The following is a 25,223-nucleotide window of genomic DNA, read 5'->3' as shown; positions in this document are numbered from 1 at the left end:
ACAAAATAAGTACATAAGAAGCACCAAATAACAGGTTGATGACTGTAAGTACTAAACCACTGACTTCTACATGTAATGACCTTAAAAACAAACATTCTATGGTGGGGTGTTCAATAACTCTTAATGAGACAGTCAATAAAATTAAATAATTTCATACGGATTTTTAAAATAACAACCCAATTCCCACCCCACTACATTTCCTAGAAACAGAGCTACACCAAGCCAATCAAGTGGACCTGGCACCAAACACAGTCAACAGCCTTCCAGCAGAACCCAGAGAAAAGAAACACCACATAGGGGTCAGAAAAGGGTGTTTTTCCCATTTTTATCCCTTCTTACAAAATGTTACAAGAATGCTGACTTACCTAACCATCCCCTATGACATTCCCCTGTGAAGTAACTGCCCTCCCTTCAGGAACGCGCACGCACGCGCAGCAGGCACAGCCAGGACGGGGCTGCTCCCCGACGTCCAGCTGCTCTCTGGACAGAGCCACTTTGTTCCATCACTGCTACTCTTCCTGACGTTCCGGGCAGCGCATCCACAACTAGCGCTCTTCCCAGCGCACCCTGTGCACAGCGCCTGGACGGGACACACAGCAGCAGGTTCCCGGGTGGAAGAGTTTATGTACCAGTCCGACAAAGGAACCTACTCCGACGGCTCAGTATCTATGGAATTTGGAGGCTCACAGATGGACACCACTTAAAGAACTTCCACCAAGGACTGGGGGTTTCTGTAAACAATGACATGAAAGCACCTGCATGTTCTCTGCAGCATTCGTCTCACAGGCTGTCACTGCACAGGCCTCATACTACACAAGGAAAACCACCTGTGGCCAAGCATTCACTTCTTCCCATGGAAAAGATACAATAGTGCTGAATATCTTCAAGTCAGTACTCAAAACTATCAATAAATACAAAAGATGAAGAGTGAAAACAAATGAAACCCAGAGGAATCCCAAACACAGAGTTCCAACTGTCCTCTCAGCAAGCTTTCCGAATATGTTGTGTTTGAAGTGTTCTGTACCTCCAAGGCATTATGATGCTCAGACTAAACACACGCGTGTGGGAGGCCGAAGCATGCACAACACTGGGGAGTGCTGGAAAGGCATAAAGAATAAAGACACTTTCCTTCAGAATGCACAGTCCACGGTGAGAGCCACAGAAAACTCCCCTCACACTGCTAATCCTTGCACATCACTCTTTAACCAGCTTTAACCAACTCAAAGTGCTCTTTTGTTAACAATTAATATTCTTCCACATTTTTGTAAAATAGTAGCTTTCGGAGGGCACGCCCTTCAAGAATACACAGCACTGATCCTTTCGTTGAGAAAACTGCCATTGCCTTTTTGCACACAGCACTTTGTCCATCTGATTGTTGGGTTAACTCGCATTTTTCTGAATGACTTGTAAGTATTCTTTCTATATTAAAAATGGTTTTAAAAAAACTATCAAAACCTGTACATGAAAGTTCAAAGCAACATTATTCACAATAATCAAAACGTGAAAATGCCCAAATGTCCAGTAACTGGTGAATGGATAATCCAAAATGTGGTGCAGCCAAACAATGGAATACTATTTGGCCATGAAAAAGGATTAAGTACTGATACATGTTACAATATGAATAGACCTTGAAAATATTACGGTGAGTGACAGAAGTCACACACAAAAGGCTGCATCATGTGTAAATCCACTGACATAAACGTCCAGAAGAGGCAAATCCATACAGACAGAAAGTGGAGCAGTCATTGCCGGGCTGGGGAGAAGGGGGTGAGGGGTGACTGCCAATGGGCACGGAGTTTCTTTTCAGGGTCCTGAAAACATTCTGGGATAGATAGCAGTGATGCTAGGTAGCACTACTCTAAATACACCAAAACCACTGTACACTGGAAAAGGTGACCTCTATGGCATGTGAATTTTATTCCAGTGATGCTATTAAAACAACAACAGAAACAACTACATAGGAAGCTATGGACTCACCCCAAACAAACACAGAGCAGGACAGCCAGTCACAGGAGGAAAGGGACACGGCGAGGGGAACACTGAGACCCATGAGGGCCCCATCCAGCAGCCCAGGGACCGGCCTCCACACGCAGAGGAAGACCAGGGAGAAGGCCTGCAGAGTCACGGTAACAGCCAGCAACACGGAGAACCACAGCTCCGACTCCAGGCGTCTCCTACGATGTATTTTTACAGGAGCAAAACAAGTAGCCAGTTACTCAATGGAGGAATGTTTATAAAGAAAGACTGCAGAACTCTTAAATCACTGTGGCAGCCTCTACGCTAGACAACCCCCAGCAAGCAAAGGGATGGGCCACCCCGTGTGAACTGACGCTGAAGCTCTCTGAGGGCCACACTTGAGGGAGGCACTCAGGACCATGGCGCAGCAGGCGCCATTTCTGCGCCGCAGGTAAGACTAGTGCTCTGCGTGCTGGCTGCCTCGGGGGGAGCGCGTGGCCAGAAAGCACTCATTCTCCCGAGATGAGTCTGCAGGTGCTGGTTGCAGAAGAGAAATCAGAGACCAGAGAAAGTATTTCTGTATTAAGCTATACACTGAGTGGCCAGATTCTTATGACCACCCCATCAGTTCTTCGTTGGGCCACCTTTTGCCTTCAATACTGCGGCGATTCTTCTTGGCATTGACTCCACGAGATGTTGAAAGGTGATGCGAGGGATCTGACAGCATGCCTGATGAATAGCACTGACCAGTTCTGTGAGATTTGATGGCTGTGGAACCAGCTGCCTGATGGCTCTTTTAACTTCGTCCCACACATGCTCAATTGGATGGAGATCTGGTGATTGTGGGGGCCACCTGAGCAAGGTAAAGTCTCCCTCATGTTCTTGAAACCACTCCAGCACAATATGAGCACCGTGGCATGGCGCACTGTCTTCTTGGAAGAAGCCATCTCCATTGGGATACGCCATCAACATGATAGGATGAACTTGATCAGCAACGATACTTAGGTATGTTGTGCTATTCAGACGTTTATAATGATCTGGCCCTCTAGCAACTTCAGCGTGAAATTATAGCTAATTTGCCTACAAATATCAGGTGGTCATAATAATCTGGCCATTCAGTGTAAATCAGCATGTCTTTAAAAAACAAAACAAAAAAAACACAGTTATTTTTTAACCTTATCAGGATGCCAAACTGAAAAACACAGAATAAAGTGGCCACAACATCAACCTAACCTAAAGCAATACGTCAGAAAAAACACCCACCCACTTCCCTTTTCAAAGCTACTATAACCTTCTTGCCAAAATTCTTGTTCAAGAAAAATTTTGAGAAGCCCCAAACCTCCACCTCAAGTGAAACTGCAAGTATTTTAACAAAGCATGTTTCTCTTTTATTTGCAAGAGTCCCTGATGGCAGGAAAGCCAAAAACAGTCAGCACAGAAGTAACTTTTCACTGAGTTCTGCTGGCTTTTCAGATCTCCAGGTCCTTGCTATTGCATTTGTTCTGGTGGGTTCCTCTACTTCACAGCCTAAAAAATACCATGATTTCCATGCTTTTTGTTAAAAATTTCACTTACTAAAAAGTAGTATTGGTTGTTTATCTCCTGAGCTCTAAGCTGGCCCACACCTGGACCCAGCAGGGGACCTAGTCCAGGTCTTCCAGCTGGAGGCTCAACAGGGCATGCTTTCTTTGTGAAACAGAACACGGGCCTCTCCATTCTTCTAGGAGCTTTTGGCAGTGCTCTGCGTTGTAAACAGGTTATTTTACACTCACATTTTTCTTTTTTCTTTTTCTTTTAATCCTCATCCGAGGACATTTTCCCATTGATTTTTAGAGAGAGTGGAACAGATAGGGAAAGACAGAGACAAACATTGGTGTGAGAGAAACACATTGATTGGTTGCCTCCTGCATTTGCCCCAACCAGGGCCCGGGCCGGGGAGGAGCCTGCAATGTGCCCTTGACCGGAATTGAACCCGGGACCCTTTGGTCCACAGGCTGACGCTCTACCCACTGAGCCAAACCGGCCAGGGTTCATATTTTTCTTGAAAGACACTCCTGTGGGTCTCTGGCACAGGCCTGGGCCTCTACCCAGGCTATCTCTCAGGGTCAAGTTTCCAGCGAGAAAAGCTGAGAGATGAGGTAACGCCTCCCTCTGGACATGAGGAGACTTGCTTCTGGCTTCCTGTAGAGCAGCAGGCTCCCCAAGCTCAGCACCCCTCCCACTACAGAGGCCCACACCCAGCTGAGCCTCATCGGCCCCTCCACACTCACAGCACTGAGGCTGCTGAAATCTTGAACTTCACTGTACAACACTGACTCCAGGAAAAAAATACAAGCTCCGGTCTGGTCTGCCAGGGCCATCCCCTCTGCACTATGTCCGACATCTGCGGGTACCTCGTCCCTGTGATGACTCTGGTGACCCAGCACATGGACTCCCAAGGGTGGGGACTGGGATGGGAAGGGTCCAGATTACTGAGCACAGAATTAGAAAGAGGCGCAAGGCAAGGCAAGGAAGATGGGCGGAGAGGAAGACCTGGGCCCCCTCGGAGCGGCTGTTCCCTTAATCCATGGCCCTCTGAGGCTACTGGGTCCTTCTTCCCACTGTCCCCACCTCCTGATTCCCAGGAAGGGCCTTGCTCCCCCTGGCCCGCCATGGAAGATGTACAATATAATCTCACCACTTTTTTCCTGGCCTTTTGCCCCAATAACCAAAACAATGTACTAATAAGCCATGGAGTCGCTGAGAGAAGGGGTGGTGGGCAGTGGAGGGCTGGAAGGTGCCCTGCAGGTGGAAACAGATGCTGGTTTGCAAGCCTTGGTCGGGGTCTGAAGCCAGAGGATCCAGCTCTCCCGGGAAGGCACCTCCGCCCCTGGCTCGGGGCGTGCGTGAGAGCTCCCACTCTGAGACAAGGACGTGCTCACTTTTTCCATCAGAATCGGAGCCAAAAGCAAACCATATTTCCTGAAAACTTAGGTGAGGTTTCCAGACTTAAACAGAACACATTTACCAGCAAAAGGCAAGAAGAGAGAGAGATAATTTGAACCAGGCAGCGGTCACAGAGACAATGCGCAGTCGGTGCGGCCTGCAGAGCATGGAGCGCCAGGCACGCACCCGGGCATCAGCGGCCCAGCATGAAGCCAGCCAACAAGAGAACAACAAAGGTAGGAAAAAGGGCCGTGCCAGCATTACAAAGTCACAAAAGACTGACACACTCACCTTTCAGCATTACAAAGTCACAGAAGACTGACACACTCACCTTTCTTTCTTTTTCTTTCTTTCTTCCTTCCTTCCTTCCTTCCTTCCTTCCTTCCTTCCTTCCTTCCTTCCACTACCCTTATTGTTTAAAAGCATAAGAAGCACATAATGAAAATTTTTCTCTTTGGCCATTTTTAAACCAGGAATTTACACTGACCCAAGTGTTCCTGACCGAGCAGGACTCCATCAGCAGACACGGGCAGCGGCGAGGTGGCCCAGGGCAGGGTTCACTCTGGGTTCCTGAGTGGCTTGGCCGGCTGATGGGCCAGACTGATGTTTCTTTACTTGAAATAAACATTAAGTCAAAACCTCTACTAGCAAACTCACCCTGAAGAGGCTCGGCTCACTCCCTGATGTGCTGGCCAAGGAAAAATAAGCACAAAATCCTCAATGCAGATTGACTAGGAAATTCATTCTCATCGTCTGTGTCTGTTGCATCGAACACAGTACTTGAAGCTTTCCTTGCAATATTGTCAGCTGTAAATTTGGAAAGCAGTAAGAATGCTAGCCAACAATATGCTAAAAAGACAGTCCTTGGTTCTGCACTTTCTCCTCTGCCATGTCCCCAACACCTCATGCCCTATGCGCACGCTCACAGCGCTCTCGCAGCACAGAAGCGGGAGACACGTCTTGCATACCAAGAACCTATACTAGTAACGGATGTCAGGCTAACAGACCAACAGACAATTCACAGAAATGCTGAAAACCACAAAGAGGCCAGCAGCACATTGCGATGCTCGTAGTTCAGACAGTAAGTGCACGGACTGGGTGAGAGCCTCTGGGGGTCAGAGGGAAGCTCCCTGGCACCGCCCCGCACCTGCGCCAGGGGGTCCACTGGGCACAGGACAAGCCAGCCTCTCCCTCAGTTCGCTGAGTCACGCCCACCCTAACCACTCTCTTCCTGGGAAGCGTTTCTAGACCCTCTCCACATGGCTCACCCCCGAGCCTACCCTTGATCGGCTGCTACAATTCCATGACGGCACACTAAGGTTACATCATGTGTCTAACAACTGTGACATATTGCTGATCTGTGGTTAAAGTTCTAATAGTCATTACCTTTTCATGTCTAAAATGTTTCATAATAAATATTTTAAAAGTCCTAACATTAATAAAAAACTGTGAACATTTTCTGTTGCTGGTTCCATTTGGAAGTATTACAGGGAAACATTCAAACTCATAAATGAAAGAAAATTTGAAGGGATCATTTTTTTTTTAATCTTTCATCATGTTTACCCTCCACAGTCTCTTGTGAAAAGAACATTCTTTTTTTTTTCCATTGGTTGTACAAATTTTTAATTAAAGTAACAAGGAACAGCCATGGCCGGTGTACTCAATGGTTAGAGCATCAGCCCACACACCAAAGGGTCTTGGGTTCAATTCCCAGTTAAGGGCACATACCTAAGTTGTGGGTTAGCATCCAGCCCCTGACTGGGGTGCATGTAGAAGGCAATCAGTCGATGTGTCTCTCTCACATCGATATTTTTTTCTCTCTCTCTCTCTCCCCTACCCTCCCTCACTTCCACTCTCTCTGAAAAAAACAATAGAAAAAATATTCTCAGGTGAGTATTAACAAAAAATATATATAAATATATATATTCAGGAGAGAAACCAAGATGGCGGCATAGGTAAACACTGGAAATTGCTGCCTCCCACAACAAATTCAAAAATACAACTAAAAGACAAAATGGACATCACCCAGAACCACAGGAAGGCTGGCTGAGTGGAAATTCTACAACTAGAAGGAAAGAGAAAAGCACACTGAGACTCAGAGGAGGTGCGGAAGTGCAGAGGTACGGAGGCGCACAGGGCAAGGGCTGGCAACTGAGGACGCGGCTGTCTTTTTGAATCGGGAGGGAGTCACAAGCCCCCGACTGCTCTGAACTCCAGTCCCGGGTGAGTCTCTGGGGACACAGACTCATACGGGGAAAAACTGGACTGTCTGGTAGTGGGCAGAACTCGGAACTCGAGGGCGGCTTTCTCTGAAAGGTGCCTGCAGCGATTACCGGACACTGAGACGCGGGGCCCCTTAGGGCAGGGCTGAGGATCAGCCATAGCTGTTTGCTCAGCCCTGTTGATTCCCTGAGACCCCGCCCCACCCAAGCAGCGGCAGAGGCTTTTGCATATGAAAGGCCTGGCCCTTTGCAATCTGAAAATTACCTAACAAACTGCAGCTGGGCCAGACAGACCCAGAACTTCCAAGAGAAGGCCCAAGGCCCCACAGCAGCTTGCATTGCTTCACAGCTGGGCCTCATTTGGGCACCTCCAAACCCCAAACAAGGAAGGGGAATCTGCAGATCTCCTCGTAGCTCCTGCTGGGTAGCCTCAGGCAGAGGCTAAATTAGCACCTCCTTAGATCCAAGAGCCAGTGTACCCAGTGGTCAGAGTGGGACCATCCAATTACAACTCCTCAGATCCATAAGGGACACACTCAGGGGGCAGACTCAGTGAGCACCAAAGCTCCACTGAAGCAAGTCTTGCCTCATAAGGGTGTCTTCAGCACAGAAGTTCTCCCACCATAGACACAGCTAATTCTCACAGCCAATTGGCCTGGAGGTCAATTCCTCCCAGTGATACCTACAACAATCAAGGCTTAACTACAACAAGACTGTGCACAAAGCCCACTAGGGGGTGCACCAAGAGTGTCCACCTCAGGTAATTGGGGAGGCTGAGCCACTGGGCCCTATAGGACACCTAGCACACAAAGCCACTCTACCAACACAGGGAAGCATAAAAAATGCGGAGACAAAGAAACAGGTCACAAATGACAGAAATGGAGGAAAGCAAACGACTGGATATAGAGTTCAAAACCACACTTTTAAGGTTTTTCAAGAACTTTCTAGAAACCGCCGATAAATTTAGTAAGACCCTCAAAAAGACTGGTGAGACCGCTGATAAATGTAGTGAGACCCTCAAGAAATCTAGTGAGACCCTCGAGGTTATGAAAAAGGACCAACTAGAAATTAAGCATACACTGACTGAAATAAAGAATATTATGCAGAGTTCCAACAGCAGACTAGAGGATCGCAAGAATCAAGTCAAAGATTTGAAATACGAAGAAGCAAAAAACACCCAACCAGAAAAGCAAAATGAAAAAAGAACCCCAAAATATGAAGATAGTGTAAGGAGCCTCTGGGACAGCTTCAAGTGTACCAACATCCAAATTATAGGGGTGCCAGAAGAAGAGAGAGAGAGCAAGATATTGAAAACCTATTTGAAGAAATAATGACAGAAAACTTCCCCTACCTGGTGAAAGAAATAAACTTACAAGTCCAGGAAGCGCAGAGAACCCCAAACAAAAGGAATCCAAAGAGGACCACACCAAGACACATCATAATTAAAATGCCAAGAGCAAAAGACAAAGAGAGAATCCTAAAAGCAGCAAGAGAAAGACAGTCAGTTACCTACAAGGGAGTACCCATACGACTGTCAGCTGATTTCTCAACAGAAACTTTGCAGGCCAGAAGGGAGTGGCAAGAAATATTCAAAGTGATGAATGCCAAGAACCTACAACCAAGATTACTTTACCCAGCAAAGCTATCATTCAGAAGTGAAAGTCAGATAAAGAGCTTCACAGATAAGGAAAAGCTAAAGGAGTTCATCACCACCAAACCAGTATTATATGAAATGCTGAAAGGTATCCTTTAAGAAGAGGAAGAAGAAGAAAAAGGTAAAGATACAAATTATGAACAACAAATACACATCTATCAACAAGTGAATCTAAAAATCAAGTGAATAAATAATCTGATGAACAGAATGAACTGGTGATTATAATAGAATCAGGGGCATAGAAAGGGAGTGGACTGACTATTCTTGGGGGGGAAAGGGGTGTGGGGGATGCGGGAAGAGACTGGACAAAAATTGTGCACCTATGGATGAGGACAGTGAGGGGGGGGTGAGGGCGGAGGTGGGGGTCGGAACCGGGTGGAGGGGAGCTATGGGGGGAAAAGAGGAACAACTGTAATAATCTGAACAATAAAGACTTAATTTAAAAAAAATAAAATATATATATATATATATATTCACAGATATGTATTTATATATATATGTATGTATGCATGACATATTTTTATTTTTGTTATTGTTTATTTACTTATTGTAGAAATTTTCCCAAACACTCAAAGAGAAAGATTACGCATCCACTTATCGCATTTGCCCGTCTTCTCTCCTCCCGCCTGTGCCCCTCCCCGCACCTACCCCTTCCATCTCCCCCTAAAGCGCACACTCATGCTGCTGCCTGCTGTGCCAGAGCACCGTGCTCTCACTCTCCCAGTCCTCAACATAAACTAAAACAGTCAAGTCTAGTTCGTTCCACCTACGTCTGCTCTAGACACTCATGCTCCTCCCTGCGCCTTGGCACGCTCGCCACAGTGCCCGACAAAGGATGGGAACTGCTGGAGGGCCTCCACTCCCCACCTCCCGTCCTTTCGATCGATCTCCACTACACTCTGACTGAGGTTACTGCTGGTGTTTATGCAATAGTGGAGCAATTTCACACCTACATGGGCTACTGACATTGTCTGATAAACAACCCTACAAAATTCACGGGATTTTAAATACCTTTGCAACTCCTAAGAAAGGTGAAGTAGCAATATTAACAACCATTGATACCCACCTTTTTTTAAATAGTTTATTGAGTTTTAGAGAGAGGAAGGGAGAGGGAGAGAGAGAGAGAAACATCGATTGGCTGTCTCCTGCACATCCCCTACAGGGAATCAATCCTGCAACCCGGGCATGTGCCCTGACCGGGAATCAAACTGGCAACCTTTTGGTGCACAAGATGATGCTCAACCAACTGAGCCACACCTGCCAGGGCAATACCCACTTTTATTTGAGAGAAAACATGGGATTTCCTTTCCCAATCACAATTTTAGAGAATCTACTGTTAGCCTGATCATTTGACTTTAACTTTCATTAAGCTTTGGCCATGATGTTCAACTACTGTTTAATATATGACATGAGGTATTTTATTCACTTTTAAAGAAGGCAAGAATTAGCCAGTAAGTGCTATAACTGGTTTTAGGGAGTGGCGGATTTTAGGACACTTTCTGTGATTTATAAAGCATAAAAAATTTCTACAACATGCTAGGAAATTTGAAGGTTTGTAAAGATGGGAAACTATCAAGTAATCATGAAGAGACAGAATCCCCAGAGTAGCAAGCCATTTATATGCAGAGCTAAAAACCCTTCTATAAGTCAAGAGCAATGCTAAATATACCGACTAAGAACTAGTCTACAGCCAAACCGGTTTGGCTCAGTGGATAGAGCGTCGGCCTGCGGACTGAAGGGTCCCAGGTTCGATTCCGGTCAAGGGCATGTACCTTGGTTGCGGGCACATCCCCAGTGGGAGGTGTGCAGGAGGCAGCTGGTCGATGTTTCTCTCTCATCGATGTTTCTAACTCTCTATCCCTCTCCCTTCCTCTCTGTAAAAAATCAATAAAAATATATTAAAAAAAAAAAAAGAACTAGTCTACAGACTAGATTCTGATTTGCCAAACGCACTTCTATCAGGAACTATCAGAGACTGTGTCAATACTAGAGGGCTCAGGAGGCAGAGGAGGAAGGCACGCGCACTTCTTATCAGACTCTGCAGACTTGATGAAACCTTCCTGTAGATTCTCACACCACAAACCCCGCCCCAACTTTCCATTAAAGATTGGAGGTGCAATTTCAGCACACTGACACACTGAAACAAACTTTAAAAAACAAAAACAAAAATGTGCTTTGTCCTTGTTTTTAAATCAGGCATTAAAAAAGCACGAAGTGTCAAAACTTACATCTGAACCCACACTTCTCACAGTACTCTGCAGGGCAGGTTTAGCCACAGAAAGTTTTCCATTTATTGGGCTACTGGCCACAGGGGTTGGTACCACACTGACCACGTGATTAGGGAGCGGTGCGGCTCCCCCACTGACCGCCAGGACGGGCTGGGGAGAGGGCAGGACCCCGGACGCCTGCAGCTGTACCAGGGCAGGTTGAGACAGCACCACGGTCTGACCTGGTGGAGAGAAAAGACAGGGGTCAGAGGGCAGGAAGAGCTGTTCAGCACAGAGATCTGATCTGCAGGTAGAGTGATAGGTGAGCTCACAGTGAGGAATGTGAAACCACCCATCGAGCACAGGCAGCAGCAGCACACACGTGTGCCTTCCCTTGTCCTGTTTTAATGAGCCCAACTAGATTCCTTCCCTTTCAGGTTCCCATTAACAGTATAATCCCATGTATTTTTCCTCAACTACATACATATCAAGTTTGCTAAGTTATACACAGATTTCCCTAAGTACTAACCCCTGAAATGTATTAGTGCTAAAAGGATTTTTCATATTATAAATTTAAAAAAAAACTTTTATACTGACACACACAGACCATATTTCAAATGTATGAGTTTTAGAAATACAACCACCAAAAACTATATATATAATAAACAGAGATTCATTAATTCAATGCTTGGATAAACACAGGGCTACAAATATCAAAAATGTTAAAACCATTTGAGATGAATTCTTAGCCAACAAGCACAGGAAATATAAATCTGTAATTTAAAATAGTCTGTAGATGGAGGTGGGGTGGAGGGGGTCCATGGGGGAACCGGGGGAACCGGGGGACTTCTGTAACACTTTCAACAATAAAGATAAATTTTTAAAAATAAAAAAAATTAAAAAGTGAAATAGATTTTCATCTTGAAGGGTGTTTGCTGGTTTCCATTGTCCAAGAGCTGCATTTAATACCAGATAAGACTCATCATGATCCCGTTTTCTCAAGCTTCCGACCAGAGGAGCTGGTTGCTGAGAATATGGCAGGGATGGTTTCCCCAGGATTTTTACAAATGTATCTCATTTTTAAATATTAGATTAAGCATTCTCCTACTGGGAATTTCTATGAAAGCTTTCTTATCGAGTTATATACCTTTTTCTCTTGCAATGATAATGGCTGTTTCTGGAGTTGTTTTTGCTGTTATTGTTGTAATGTTCATTTTCTATGAAGCTTGCCAAAACTCAGGAGATTGACCTTTCACCTTAGAATTATCAAACCTTAGAAACACTCAGGGACGCAGAAATATCGATTGTGAAATGGAGGCATGGGCAGCAGGCACTAGACTATAACTTCTATTAAACCCAAATATCTTTGGGCCTTTGGACGCCTGTACGCATTGTTTTAAATAGAAATAAACTCTGGCTTATGATAAATAAATAGATAGATAGATAGATAGTGAAACAGTCTGTAGATCACTTCCTTTCCCCTACAAATCTTTCCTTTATCTTCACAGTTAGCATTATCTTAACTAGTTAACTGCCACGATATTTTGAATTGAGTTCAAAAAGGTCCACCACTTGTGTCTATAGATGCTTATGGTGTACAAATGGTTAAAACGATGCTAATCTGAGCAGAATCAGTATCAACAGCCTAAAGAGGACTTGAAGCACCTAACATGGCTCCTACAGCTTCCCTGGCTGCTGGCGTTTCTTTCCGAGCTGGCCCATTTATCAGGTGCTCAGGCCTCGCCTAACAGCCGCAGCTGCTGGCGCCCACCTAGCAAAATAAAGGCCCTGCAGCAACCGGCAACCAAAATGTCAGGTGCATGTCTAACTGCCTTTAAGGGGAAGCGTTACCCTGTCAGACAGTGTAACAGGAGCCTGCAAAAGTCAGCGCCACGTTTCCAAGGAGGAAAACTAAAAATCTGCGCCATGCTTCAGAACACCTGGTTGTTAAGAACATCTGTCTTTGCTTAAAGAAAGAAAATCACTTCTATACAAAGTATAGTTTCAGACGGCCTCAGAAAGCATGCTAAAAGTAGCAGGATTTAATAGCATTTTGTCCCAGATAAATTAGTAAAACACATCTAAGAATAATTTCTAACATTTGTAATATGTACAATTTACTTAAGCATAAATGATCACTAAAGATTTTTATCTTATTCTCCCCTGGAATAACTTCTTTTATGAAATAAAAACATAAAACAAGGAAATGACTCATAAGCTGACATAAATACAATTAGGCCAAATACGAAAATAAGAATAATTAATAAATAAAATAGCATATGACCAAGTGTTAGGCCTTTTAATAACACTTCCTAAGAAATTAGTCAATCTGGCAGGATGAAGAGTCATGCTCATCACAAGGCAGCCTCACACGGGCCCCGCCCGGAACCCAGCCGCCCTCGCCTCCCATCACAGACACCACATCCCCCATAGTACGTCCCCATGGTCGTGACTGTCCTTTCCATTTCTTTGGATTGGCAAATGCGTGATGAGGAAAGACTATTAAGAACTTAGTAGTGAGTTTAAATGGATCTCAGCTCATTAACCGGAAGGGCAGCCACAAACCTGAAGCCAGCAGCACGAAGACTCAGAAGACAAAGCGCCGCCTGCATCCTAGCGCAGGCTGAGCACGCGGTGGCCGCCTCAACTTCGCTCCCCCGGCCGCCCCAGGGTCCCGGTCTACAGGGGAGACCAGGGACTCTCACCAGTCCTTCCACAAGGCATGTCAGGAGCACATGCTAAGTCTTCTCGGTTTAAAACTTACACTGAAAAGACCCCAAAAACTCAGGGCGTGGTCCATGGAGAACAGAGTCCTTTCAGACAGGCCCTCCCTCGGCTCACTCACAGGTGTAGGGCTATGTCCTATTTCTCTAAACCAGCGGTTCTCAACCTGTGGGTCGCGACCCCTTTGGGGGTTGAACGACCCTTTCACAGGGGTCGCCTAAGACCATTGGAAAACACATATATAATTACATACTGTTTTTGTGATTAATCACTATGCTTTAATTACGTTCAATTTGTAACAATGAAATTGGGGGTCACCACAACATGAGGAACTGTATTAAAGGGTCGCGGCAGTAGGAAGGTTGAGAACCACTGCTCTAAACGAATGCAGAAAAGCAGTCCACACGTGGACGTCACTGTGGAACTATCGCCGTCTCCTTGCTGACAGCTGCAGCCAGGGGCCAGGCCAGGCAGCCCCTCCAGGTCTGGGGCCACATGGCTCCGAGTCCTGCCAGCCTCACTGCCTCCTTTTCTCCACAGTGCACATCAGGCCCTTTAACCACAGTGCCCAGCTACCCTCAAATCAGCCAGCATCTAAGTCAAGGATCAAGACAGAATGGGGAGAAACAACTACATTTCTATACAGTGGGTTCGAGAAAACACTAAAAACTCTCATGGTAGCTCACTAGTCACAGACATGCTCACCAGACCCACACTGCTGTTTGGGGCCCTAAAGAGTTAGCAGCTGAAGTTAGTCACCACTGTTCCTAAGGCGGGACGTACCCCAGGCTGGTCATCCCCTTTGGCAGCTCAACCTCCCCTCAGGTGTTACATGCCAGTCCCCGCGATGGGACGCCGCTAGGAGTGACTGCACGGTGGCAGTTCTTCCTTTCCAACTGTCTGCAAAGATTTCAAACGATGTAGGAAACATTCACCACAAGCCTAGCATCGCCATGTGACGCTGGGTAAACGCTCTGCCCTGACTTTCCAGCTGTACGGGGGGAGGACAACAGCACTCTCCTCAGAGGGGATAGAACAGTGATGGCGAACCTATGACACGCGTGTCAGAAGTGACACGCGAACTCATTTTTTTGGTTGATTTTTCTTTGTTAAATGGCATTTAAATTTTTGATATTTAAATATCAAAAATATAAGTCTTTGTTTTACTATGGTTGCAAATATCAAAAAATTTCTATATGTGACACGGCACCAGAGTTAAGTTAGGGTTTTTCAAAATGCTGACACGCCGAGCTCTAAAGGTTCGCCATCACTGGGATAGAAGGAGTCAATAAGCGAACACACTTAAGCACTCAGATCAGTGTCTGGCACAGACTGGAAACCTACACGTCAGCCATTATTTTTATGAACATCCACCTAGAGAAGAGCTTCCACAGGGCACTGCACGTACCATCATCCACTAGTTCTCACAGTTGCTGTTATTTGATTGTTTACATAAACTTGCTAACTCCCACCTCCTGAGCGCAGTGGCCACAGCTCAGCATCCTCCTAGAGGCAATACAGTGCCTTGATGAAGGCTCGGACTCTGAGCCAGCCACCAAGCTCCAGGCTGATTCTGCCTGTCACCAGCAGAGTGGCCTGAGCAAGTACCCACCTCTACCCCCATCCCAACGGTCTGCACAATCTTCTACTGAGAAAGCCCATGACGGGACACCGTCCTCTCTGTTCCTGTTTCCTTCCACATCGTCCAATTCCCAAGCTCTGGGATTCCACCCCTCTTGCCATGTCCAAGGAAAATCCAGGTCTCCGGCACCTCTCACCCGCACAGCTCACACAACCTTAATGGACGCAGAGGACTTAGGTGTGGAAGTGGCAAAAGCTGTTCAAGGCAGAGAGAATGGTATGAGCCAAGAAACTGGGAAAAACAATTTAGGGACAATGGCCAGATGGGTTGGGTAGAAGAGGGTTGGTAGAAGAGGAGGCTGCTATAATACAAAAAGCGAAAATTAAACGGGGCCAAACCAGGACGGGCCTTACATGCCAGACTGGAGAATCCCAACTTGATCCTCCAAGAATTCCTTCCTGTGTCCAATGGTAAGATGTGGATCACGGAAGCTCACATCATCACCGTGAAATGCTTCTCCTGTATCCCCTCTTCCTCCCTCCCCATTCCCGAATAAATGGGAGGCAGACACTGCAATCTGTGCATGACAATGACGCCTCTCTGGACCCACTGGGAGAGCAGACAAGGGCCCGATCAGCACATGCCCCCAAAACAAGCACCACCTGCAGAACCTGGGAAAGCTCTGGAGTTCTAGGGATGCAGGACTCCAGTTTCTGACACTGAAACACAGCTCGGAAAAGAACAGTGTCTTCTTGCTGAGACCTCCTACCTTTAAACAGCCAATGGTCTACGAAGAATAAGCCCTTAGTCTAGCCCTTGCTTTATACACTAACCCTGGTCATGTTAGACTTTTACTTTTTATATGTGCTCTAACTGCTTATGGGACTACAATGAGGTTCTTCACAAGTTTAAATTCTTAGTTTTGGGAAGACAGTCCTTTGGAGGCCCTGAAGAAGGTTTGGAGACTGCAGTATCCCTATGAAGGTCCACATATGGACATACACTAAATCTTGCACTTTATGCCACAGAGCTCACAAACGCTTACCGTCATTCAGACCACAAGAATGCCTATCCCACAGGAATGCCACTTCCCACATGAAGAGGCAGCAGTTTGGACCCTGCACCGACAGGGCAGGCACTTCCGGTTTGCTTGTGCCCCTCCAGCCTCTCACCTAGCTCTGCTTTATATCGATGTCATACTGTCTTCGACCGAGGAACAGAACAGAGAATCAAATTTCTGACCTCGCGCTCATTAAAACCAGAGTCCAAAGAAATGAGCTAACAAGCAATCGCTGGAAATGCAGCCATAAAAGCAAATGCAACATTGTCTTTATTGACAACCTGTACCCCACTGACACCTCGTCCTCCTGGGATTCCACAGCTAAACCCAGGAAAGACCCTGCATAGGTGTCCTGGACTCGTGAGGGTGATGATGAGTCACCTGCCAGAGCGACAGGAAGGGCCGATGATTCCTAAGGCTCAACAGTACCAAAGCCTCAAACGTCTTTCAATACTGACTTCAGCTCGGTTCTGAGAGAATCCAGTATGTGTGGCCATCTGGTGGGCGAAATGTAGAAACACAGTCTTAACTCCGAAGACAGAGGTCAGGACCCCCAAAGCTGCTCCAGGCCGAGCTCACGCCTCAGAGTAAGAGCCTGATTCTGTTGCCAAAACACACTCACTAGACCTGAAACGCGCCCTGTTGTTTCAACACTGACCTCGCATTAAAACATAAGTTCACAGACACACAAGTCTAAGGATAAAATGTCACCAAAGAAGTTTCGCAGATTTTGTTCCTCATTACGAGTGGTTCCATAAACCACAAGCCCTTCCTAATGAAAACTGTGAGAAAAGACATAGGGGATATGCTGATCTAGACAGCCGCCTCCCCTGCTGGGACAGGAACCACATGTTAGTCATCGGCAGCATCCTAGAACCAAGGCCAGTTCCCAACACACGGCAGGTGCTGGGAGGTGACAACCTGAATTAAACACCATGTGGCGTGAGCCTTGTGGCTGCCAGTTAGTCCCACGCAGCTCGAGCTGCGCCTGTACCTTCAGGGGGTGCAGGGTGTATCCTGATAACCGGCTGCTTGGCCACTGGCACCAGCGTGGGCAGCGCCTGAATAACGATGGCTTTCGCAGGAACGCAGGCGTTTGTTTGAGTCTTGGGTGTTGCTGGGAGCAATAAGGGCTTGGGCTGAATTGAAGGTTTGGAATTCATCTGAAGTTTTTTCTTTGGAGTCAGTCCATTTTCTGGAGAAAAACCAAACCACAATCAATATGAAGACAAGCAAATCTCAGAAAACAAGTTCTATTATACACCTTTCTCTACACTCTGACCTCTACAGTCGGTTATCTTGAGCTTATGACCTCTGAGTAACAATCCTAACTAAAGTTTAAGTATAGCTACTCCATACCCTAATGAACTGAAGAAAAGTCCTTAATCTGAGGACTACCTTCCTTATATTGAGGAATAATTGACATTTAACGATATATTTGTTTCAAGTGTACAACATAATGATTCAATATCATATCTGTAGCACCAAGTGATCATTACAGTAAGTCTAGTTAACATCTGCCAACATACAGGGACAAGTTACATTTCTTGTAATGAGAACTGTTAAAGTCTATCTCCTAGCAACTTCCAAACGTGCAAGACAGGGTCATTAAGCGCAGTCGCCATGCTGTCCATGAGGTCCGGGCTCGCTCATCCCATGGAGAAATGAGGTCCTCTTTCGGACAGCTCAGCTCTGGGTGGAGGGGTGCAGCACTGTGAGATGCTTGTAAAACCCCCGACCATGACCTGCAGGCAACGAGGTCACAGATGTCCCCCCACGGCCTCACATCCAGCCCTAAGCGGAGGTGAGGGGCTGAGACTACTGTAAAGTCTCTTTTGCCTCTAGAGACTGAGACCACCAAGAAGAGGGCTCCTTCCCTGTCCTCTCCCCCTCGGTCCTCAGGACGAACCACACGCTCCCTCCCGAGGTTCCTCTGCGAGTGGGACCTGAGCTCAGGCGAGAGCACGGCAGCCCATGGAGAGGGAATAATACCGGGTTTGCTCCTGGGACCCGGGAGGGGCTTGTCTTCTTTCGGTGGCTCAGCTGAGCAAGGACGATTGGCACTTTCTCCATAGAGGGAGAGGGGAGACATCTGGGAGGCAGAAGACAAATCCAGCTCCTCCTGTAGCGAAATCAAACACAAATCACACAGAAGAACACAATCCTTGAGCAGAAATCATTTAGAAAGAGAGGCAAGACCCACACAGAAACAGAAATACTTCAAGACAACTCCTAGGCAAAGGTGTGATGTATCAGAACCTTTCTAGATTAAGTACTCAGACACTACAGATAAAGCAGCACTGCCCACCGACACTGCAAGAACAATAACAAAACACAGCTCTCCGTTAGGAACGCTCACAGGGCTAAGAAGAGGGTGTGCAGGTGGGAGACTCTGTGAGAAACAAGGCTGGAAGGGACGTCGGGCCAGGCATGAGGGCCCAGCACATGGGGAATGTGAACTTCACCCTCAGGAGGGTTAGAAGTCACACAAAGGTTTTAGCAAAGGACTGACACAATCAAATGTGTGATTTTGAAAGATTTCTTTGAAGATTCCTCTGTTATGAAGGTTTGGGGAGCAGGGGGCAGAGAGACCAGTTACAATCCTATTGACTTGATGCAGGTGAGATGCTGATGGTCTGGCAGGGCCAAGAAGATGAATCCTGGAGACATGAAGCCCCCGGAATCATCAGGGTTTCATAAATGACGAGATACAGAGCCCACTAGATATAATGGCCAGAAATATTCATTCGAACTTTTCTTGTTATATTTTCCTTTTCCTCATTCCAAAAAGTACCTAAATCCTTTGGTACTTCCTTTCCTGGCCTCAGAGCTTTTATCTGGATGGAGAGCACAATCATTTTTAAGGAGCTGCCAGACTTCTGTAAAAATCTCAGTCATCTGATGCCCTGGCCGGGTGGCTCAGTGGGTTGAAGTATTGTCCCCTACACCAAAAGGTCAAGGATTTGATTCCCAGGCAGGGCACATATCCAGGTTTCGAGTTCGATCACCGATCAGGGTGTGTACAGGAGGCAACTGATGGATGTTTCTCTCTCTCTCTCTCTCTCTCTCTCTCTCTCTCTCTCTCTTTCTTTCCCCTCACCCCTTGCTCTCTCTCTAAAATCAATAAAAACATATCCTCCCCAGGATTAAAGAAAAAAACCTTGGCCATTTCAAAGGCGGGCTAGGCATTGCTAAACTAAGAAGACCATTCATTCCAGGTTCACGGCTGAAGAGTTACAAAAGCAACCATCTTGCCCTGGCCGGTTTGGCTCAGTGGATAGAGCCTCGGCCTGTGGACTGAAGGGTCCCGGGTTTGATTCCAGTCAAGGGCACATGCCTGGTTTGTGGGCTCGATCCCCAGTAGGGAGCATGCAGGAGGCAGTGAATCAATGATTCTCTCTCATCGTTGATGTTTCTTTCTCTCCCTCTCCCTTCCTCTTGGAAATCAATAAAAATATATCCTAAATAATAAAGAGGTAATATGCAAATTGACCATCACTCCAACACACATGATGGCCGCCCCCATGTGATCACAAGATGGCCGGCACAAGATGGCCAACAGGGGAGGGCAGTTGTGGGTGATCAGGCCAGCAGGAGAGGACAGTTGGGGGGAACCAGGCCTACAGGGGAGGGCAGTTAGGGGTGACTGGTCCGGCAGGGGAGGGCAGTTGGGAGCGACCAGGCCTACAGGGGAGGGCAGTTGGGGGGGGACCAGGCCTGCAGAGGAGGGCAGTTGGGGGGGACCGGGCTGGCAGGGGAGGGCAGTTAGGGGTGACCAGGCCTGCAGGGGAGGGCAGTTAGGGGTGACCAGGCCAGCAGGAGAGCAGTTAGGCGTCTATCAGGCTGGCAGGGGAGTGGTTAGGGGGTGATCAGGCCGGCAGGCAGAAGCAGTTAGGGACAATCAGGCAGGCAGGCAGGTGAGCAGTTGGGAGCCAGCAGTCCTGGATTGTGAGAGGGATCCCAGATTGGAGAGGTTGCAGGCTGGGCTCAGGGACACACCCTCCCCCATGTGCACCAGGCCTCTAGTTTTTAAATTAAAAAAAATAAAAAAATAAAGCAACCATCTCAGTCTTTTGTGTCTTCAAAGAATATCTGTTCCAACCAGGAGAGAAGGTGGCAGGGGGGAAAGATAGTAAACAATAAATGAAAAATCCTGAACCCTGGGAAAGTGCAATGAACAAATGAATCAGGGCAAAACCAGGGAAACTCAGCTTTTAGGATCCCAAGGCCCTTCGTCAAGACTCAGATTCCTCAGGATCAGAAGAGATGAGGAGCGCACTTATGAAGTGTTAACTGCCTCCCTGTACACCACTGTCCAGGCAGCACTACAGCCAAGAGACTGCTACTCACGGGAACATGCTGAGTTGAAGACCAGGAGTCCACTGACTGCGGAGATGACACTGAGCCGCTGGAGGAGGCCGGAGAAAGCGGCTGAGGTTCTGCCTTAATATCTTTAACTGAAAAACACAAAGTAAAAACTCATTAAAGTCAACAAGAAGGAAGGTAAAGTTTACTCTTAAAATTCAAACCTGGGGAAGCTAAGGCCACCAAAGTTTATTATCAAGTGAAACTCTGAGATGAGAAAGCAGTCCACCTATACTCGGACGCAAACCCTGCCGCCTCCCCACCTCGCAGTGAGCGTGCTCCCTCCGTCTGAACCGAGGTGGGCTCAGGGCTCCTTAAGCAATAGTGTGTGTGAATTCCTGTTCGTGTGCCAGGCACTCCCACTTGAGCCTCTGAAGTCAGGCGACCATGAGATAGCATGTGTGAGGAAGGCAAGCCACAGAGAAAGGCCACGAGTAGGCACTCTAGTGGGCAGTCCTCATCTCCAAGACGAGGTCTCCGACAAGTGAGTGAAGAAACCTTAAGAGACTTCTAGCCCTGAGATGTCAAGCTGCCCCGGCCTTCAAATCTTCCCGCTGAGGCCTGCGCACCATGGAGCTGAGACAAGCCCTTCCTGGTGCGCCTGTCCAAACTCCTGACCCCCGGGTTTGAAAGCTGTGGTTTTAAGCCACTACATCTTAGGGTCATTTATTACATAATAATGACCAGAACACTGGCTTTGTGCAGCCCACGTGCTCTGAGGGAAGACAGGCATTGAGCAAGATACACAAATACGCAAAATGAAGGGACAGGGAGGTGTGGGGAGGGGAGGACTCCAGTCTACATGGGGACCTGCTGCTTATCTACCCTCTGTCTCCAGCTCCAAGTCTACCTCCTGTGGTCTGTGATGCAAATCACTCATGCAGGCCCAGCTGGCTTCCGTTAGGGCTGTCAGTGGGGACCCTAGAAGGGTTCTGACAGGCAGAAGGGGAAAAGGGCTTTTCATCCTTGATCAGCTTCACTGAAGTGACAGCGTGCCACAGGCCCCAGCTCCTGCCTGCACACCCGAGCTCCCCTCCCCAGCCAGGGAGTGCCTCTCCTCAGAGTACATAGCCACACACATGGGCCCTACACCAAGTTCCTAAGTTCTGGTAACCCCAAGATTTTTCCTTTGACTCCCTAAGTCTGTCTGGTTCTCAGGTTAATCTCTTACAGAGATACTAGAGGCCTGGTGCATGAAATTCATGCACAGGTAGGGTCCCTAGGCCGGGCCAGCAATCAGGGCTGATCGGGGCCTTCCTTCCCCTGGCTGCCAGCCAGGGTCTTCCTTTATTCTGTGCTGCCCCCTAGTGGTCAGTGCATGTCATAGCAAGCGGTCAAACTCCCAAGGGGACAATTTGCATATTAGCCTTTTATTATATAGGATTATATATGTCAAAATCAGTATTTCTGATATGAATTCTTTACTTGTGTATGTGACTGAAACGTAACTATGAAATTATGATCTACGTTAATAGCAAGAATTTTATGTATGCACAGCCATACAAGGAGTAGGATACACAGTCCCTGGAATTTTTTAACCCACCAAGGTAGCCCAATATCCCCACCTCATTTTGACTATTACCAAACTACAAAATAAAATGAATCCATTTGAAGTTTTTACCAATGATATACATCATTACCTGTGCAGAACTGGTTGTTGATGTCCCAAATGCCTGTCTCCCACGCCATCAAATCCAAATCAAAATCAAGGTTATCAAAACTGTTTTCCTGTAAGTTTCAAAAGATATTAGCAAAAGATATTAGAAAAATAAAACATATACATCTAGAAATCAAACTATCGCTGCAATTTGCCATAAGTAAAATCACTGCTATCACCAAACTTAGTAAAAATAATTTTCTGTTGATTGGTTCACCTTGAACCCTCACCATGGAGAGACCAGAGAAACCAATGCAGTTACCGAAGCACAGCAGTAACAGCTGGGGAAGACCCCCAGGCCCCATTCTTTTTAGTGGGAACAGACCATTACAAGAGTCACAAAATATGTCTCTGTCATAAGAGAGATTCAGCAAAATAAAATAAGTTTTCCTGTTGCCATTAAGGAAAACGACTAAAAGCCAACGCCTACCTACAACACCATCTCTATACACAGTGAAAGAACACAGACATGCGAAAGACCAGCAGGAATCATAGGGCTCTGCCTGAACCTTCAAATTTACCAAAATAAAGTGGTGATGCAAGAAGGAAGGGCCCACAGGAGGACAGGCCACTTTCTTCTTTTTTGGACTGCCCTGCACTTTTCAAATTTCTAAATTTTTTTAACCCTAGAAGGTAGAACCTAGTTTTTCGGTCAGGGTCACAAACCTCTGAAAGGGACTCTCAGTCTCTTTTCATTCAGATTATAATGTTTCCTTACAGATGAGCACACTCGGGCCATCTGGATCCCCACCCAGACCACATATAGGAATGGGTCTGCCCCATGATTTCAGAGCCCTCCTGTGAGCTGGAGGCCAAAGTAGTGCCACTGCTATTTACAGTGTCTGGGGCGAGGAGGCAAGAACAGAGTGAAATTAATACACAAACAGTGCAATCAGGTCAAAAGGCCGTCAATAGTAACTCAGTGTGACAGACAATAAAACAGCAATTAGAGAGAAAGTAAGCCTCAAGCAAAAAATAAAGATTAACCTAGTAATTATTAACAATCATTTGTTGATTGATTGATTGATTTCAGAGAGGAAGGAAGAGAAACATCAATGATGAGAGAGAATCATTGATCACCTGCCTCCTGCACACCCCCTACTGGGGATCAAGCCCACAAACCTGGGCATGTGCCCTGACCAGGAATCGAACCCAGAACCCTTTAGTCCACAGGCCAACACTCTATCCACTGAGCCAAAAAGCTAGGGCATCAATCATCCTATATAATAAAAGTGTAATATGCAAATCAACCGAACGGCAGAACGACCGGTTGCTATGATGCGCACTGACCACCAGGGGGTAGGCGCTCAATGCAGGAGCTGCCCCCTGGCCGTCAGTGCACTCCCACAGGGGGAGTGCTGCTCAGCCAGAAGCCGGGCTCACAGCTGGTAAGCACAGCGGCGTTGGCGAGAGCCTCTCCCGCCTCCACTGCAGGCAGGTGGTAAGGAGTGGGGTCCTGAACTGTGAGAGCCCTGGACTGCGAGAGGGATGTCTGACTGCCAGCTTAGGCCCAATCCCTCTAAGATGGTAGGCAGACATCCCCAGGGGTCCCGGACTGTGAAAGGGCGCAGGCCGGGCTGAGGGGCTCCCCCTCCCCCCAGTGTACAAATCTCGTGCACCAGCCCTCTAGTTTGGGAATAATTTCTAGAATAACATTTCAAAATGTCTCCCATGTGGTTTATTTTTACTGAGAATGTAACAGAGGGAGAAGGAAAACTGCTCTCTTATCACACTGCCTATCAGTGAGTAAATACTGTACAAGTTCACATGAGAAGAAAACACTACTTAGGTCATGAAAGAACCACTTTTTAAATCAACCTCCTTTGCTTTTTTCTCTTATTTGAATCCACACATCAAAAAATTAGGCAGCCCTGTACTTGTAGCACCAAAGCTCCCCACACTTCCCGAGCCTGCCACCCGAGCAGCGAGGCTGGCCTGAGCCGAGACAGCGCTCGCTGACATGCAGGCCCTGCCTCAGACTCTCTGTCTCCAGCCAAAAGGCTGTCCTTTCACAGCATAAGGACAGTATCTGGTTGGAAACTTAACAGCACATTTTACATACAGGGTTACGTATTGGCACTTATGTCCTCTGGCTCTGTGATGGCTTCCCCTGTGAAACCCCACTACCATGTGCAAGAAGATGGCACAGCCTGGCCGGTGTGGCTCAGTGGCTGAGCGTCGAGACACAATTTACAGCTAGAAAGGGCCCTCAGAAGCCATCACTCCAATCCTCCATGTAATACTCGAAAAGCTAAGGAACTGAAGGACTTGTGTGAGGTAGGAATGTGAATTATAAAGTCAGGACCATATTTCTCTGGATCTTTCCAATTTAGTATACTGTTTCTTGATAGTTTTAGGCAGCAGAGGTTGTAAAAGAATATCAGTTGCTTAGGCAACCAGCCAATATTAAGTTAATTTAATCAACAGACCACATTCTAAGTGTCTCACAAAAGTAATATAAACCATTAAAATCCCATGCAGATTATAAAATATATCAAGTGTTTTTACTCTCTTCTTCATAGTAAAACTGCTAAACTACCTATATATACAAAAACCCAGCGACCATTGCAGCGAATGACCAGGACGGCCAGAACGACCAGTGGCTATGACACGCAATGCGGCAGCCAACCAGCCTGATCCGGGCCGGATCACCCCCCACACCTTGGTCAGGGCGGGGCCAGCCAGCCAACCACCTTGGCTGGCAGAAATTTGGAGTCCGGGGACCTTGGCGGTGCTCAGTCTTGGGCAGCTGTGCGGGCAAAGCTTTCCTTTGGTGGGCGGGCGGCTTGTCCCTCTCCCGGGCCAGGCTACAGGTGCAGGCGCAGGCGCAGCCGCTGCCTCCCTGGGATCAGGGCACCCGGGATCAGGGTG

The 25,223-nt window shown here is 47.0% G+C and overlaps 1 protein-coding gene across 1 annotated transcript in view; it reads right to left on the bottom strand.

The window, feature by feature from the left end:
- Window positions 1–25,223, bottom strand: part of ATF6 (activating transcription factor 6) — a 120,335-nt gene that overhangs the window by 77,914 nt on the left and 17,198 nt on the right. The window contains exons 4-9 of the mRNA XM_023744597.1: window positions 22,336–22,423; window positions 20,681–20,787; window positions 18,323–18,452; window positions 17,325–17,525; window positions 10,956–11,206; window positions 1,725–1,753 (exon numbers count right to left, since the gene is read on the bottom strand). Of these exons, the coding sequence (XP_023600365.1) occupies window positions 1,725–1,753; window positions 10,956–11,206; window positions 17,325–17,525; window positions 18,323–18,452; window positions 20,681–20,787; window positions 22,336–22,423 (806 nt within the window). The remainder of the gene's footprint in view (window positions 1–1,724; window positions 1,754–10,955; window positions 11,207–17,324; window positions 17,526–18,322; window positions 18,453–20,680; window positions 20,788–22,335; window positions 22,424–25,223) is intronic.

The sequence above is a fragment of the Myotis lucifugus genome, unplaced genomic scaffold, assembly GCF_000147115.1.
Source record: "Myotis lucifugus unplaced genomic scaffold, Myoluc2.0 scaffold_478, whole genome shotgun sequence".
In the NCBI taxonomy this organism is placed as follows: Eukaryota; Metazoa; Chordata; class Mammalia; order Chiroptera; family Vespertilionidae; genus Myotis; species Myotis lucifugus.
This window is presented reverse-complemented; position numbering and strand designations above follow the sequence as displayed.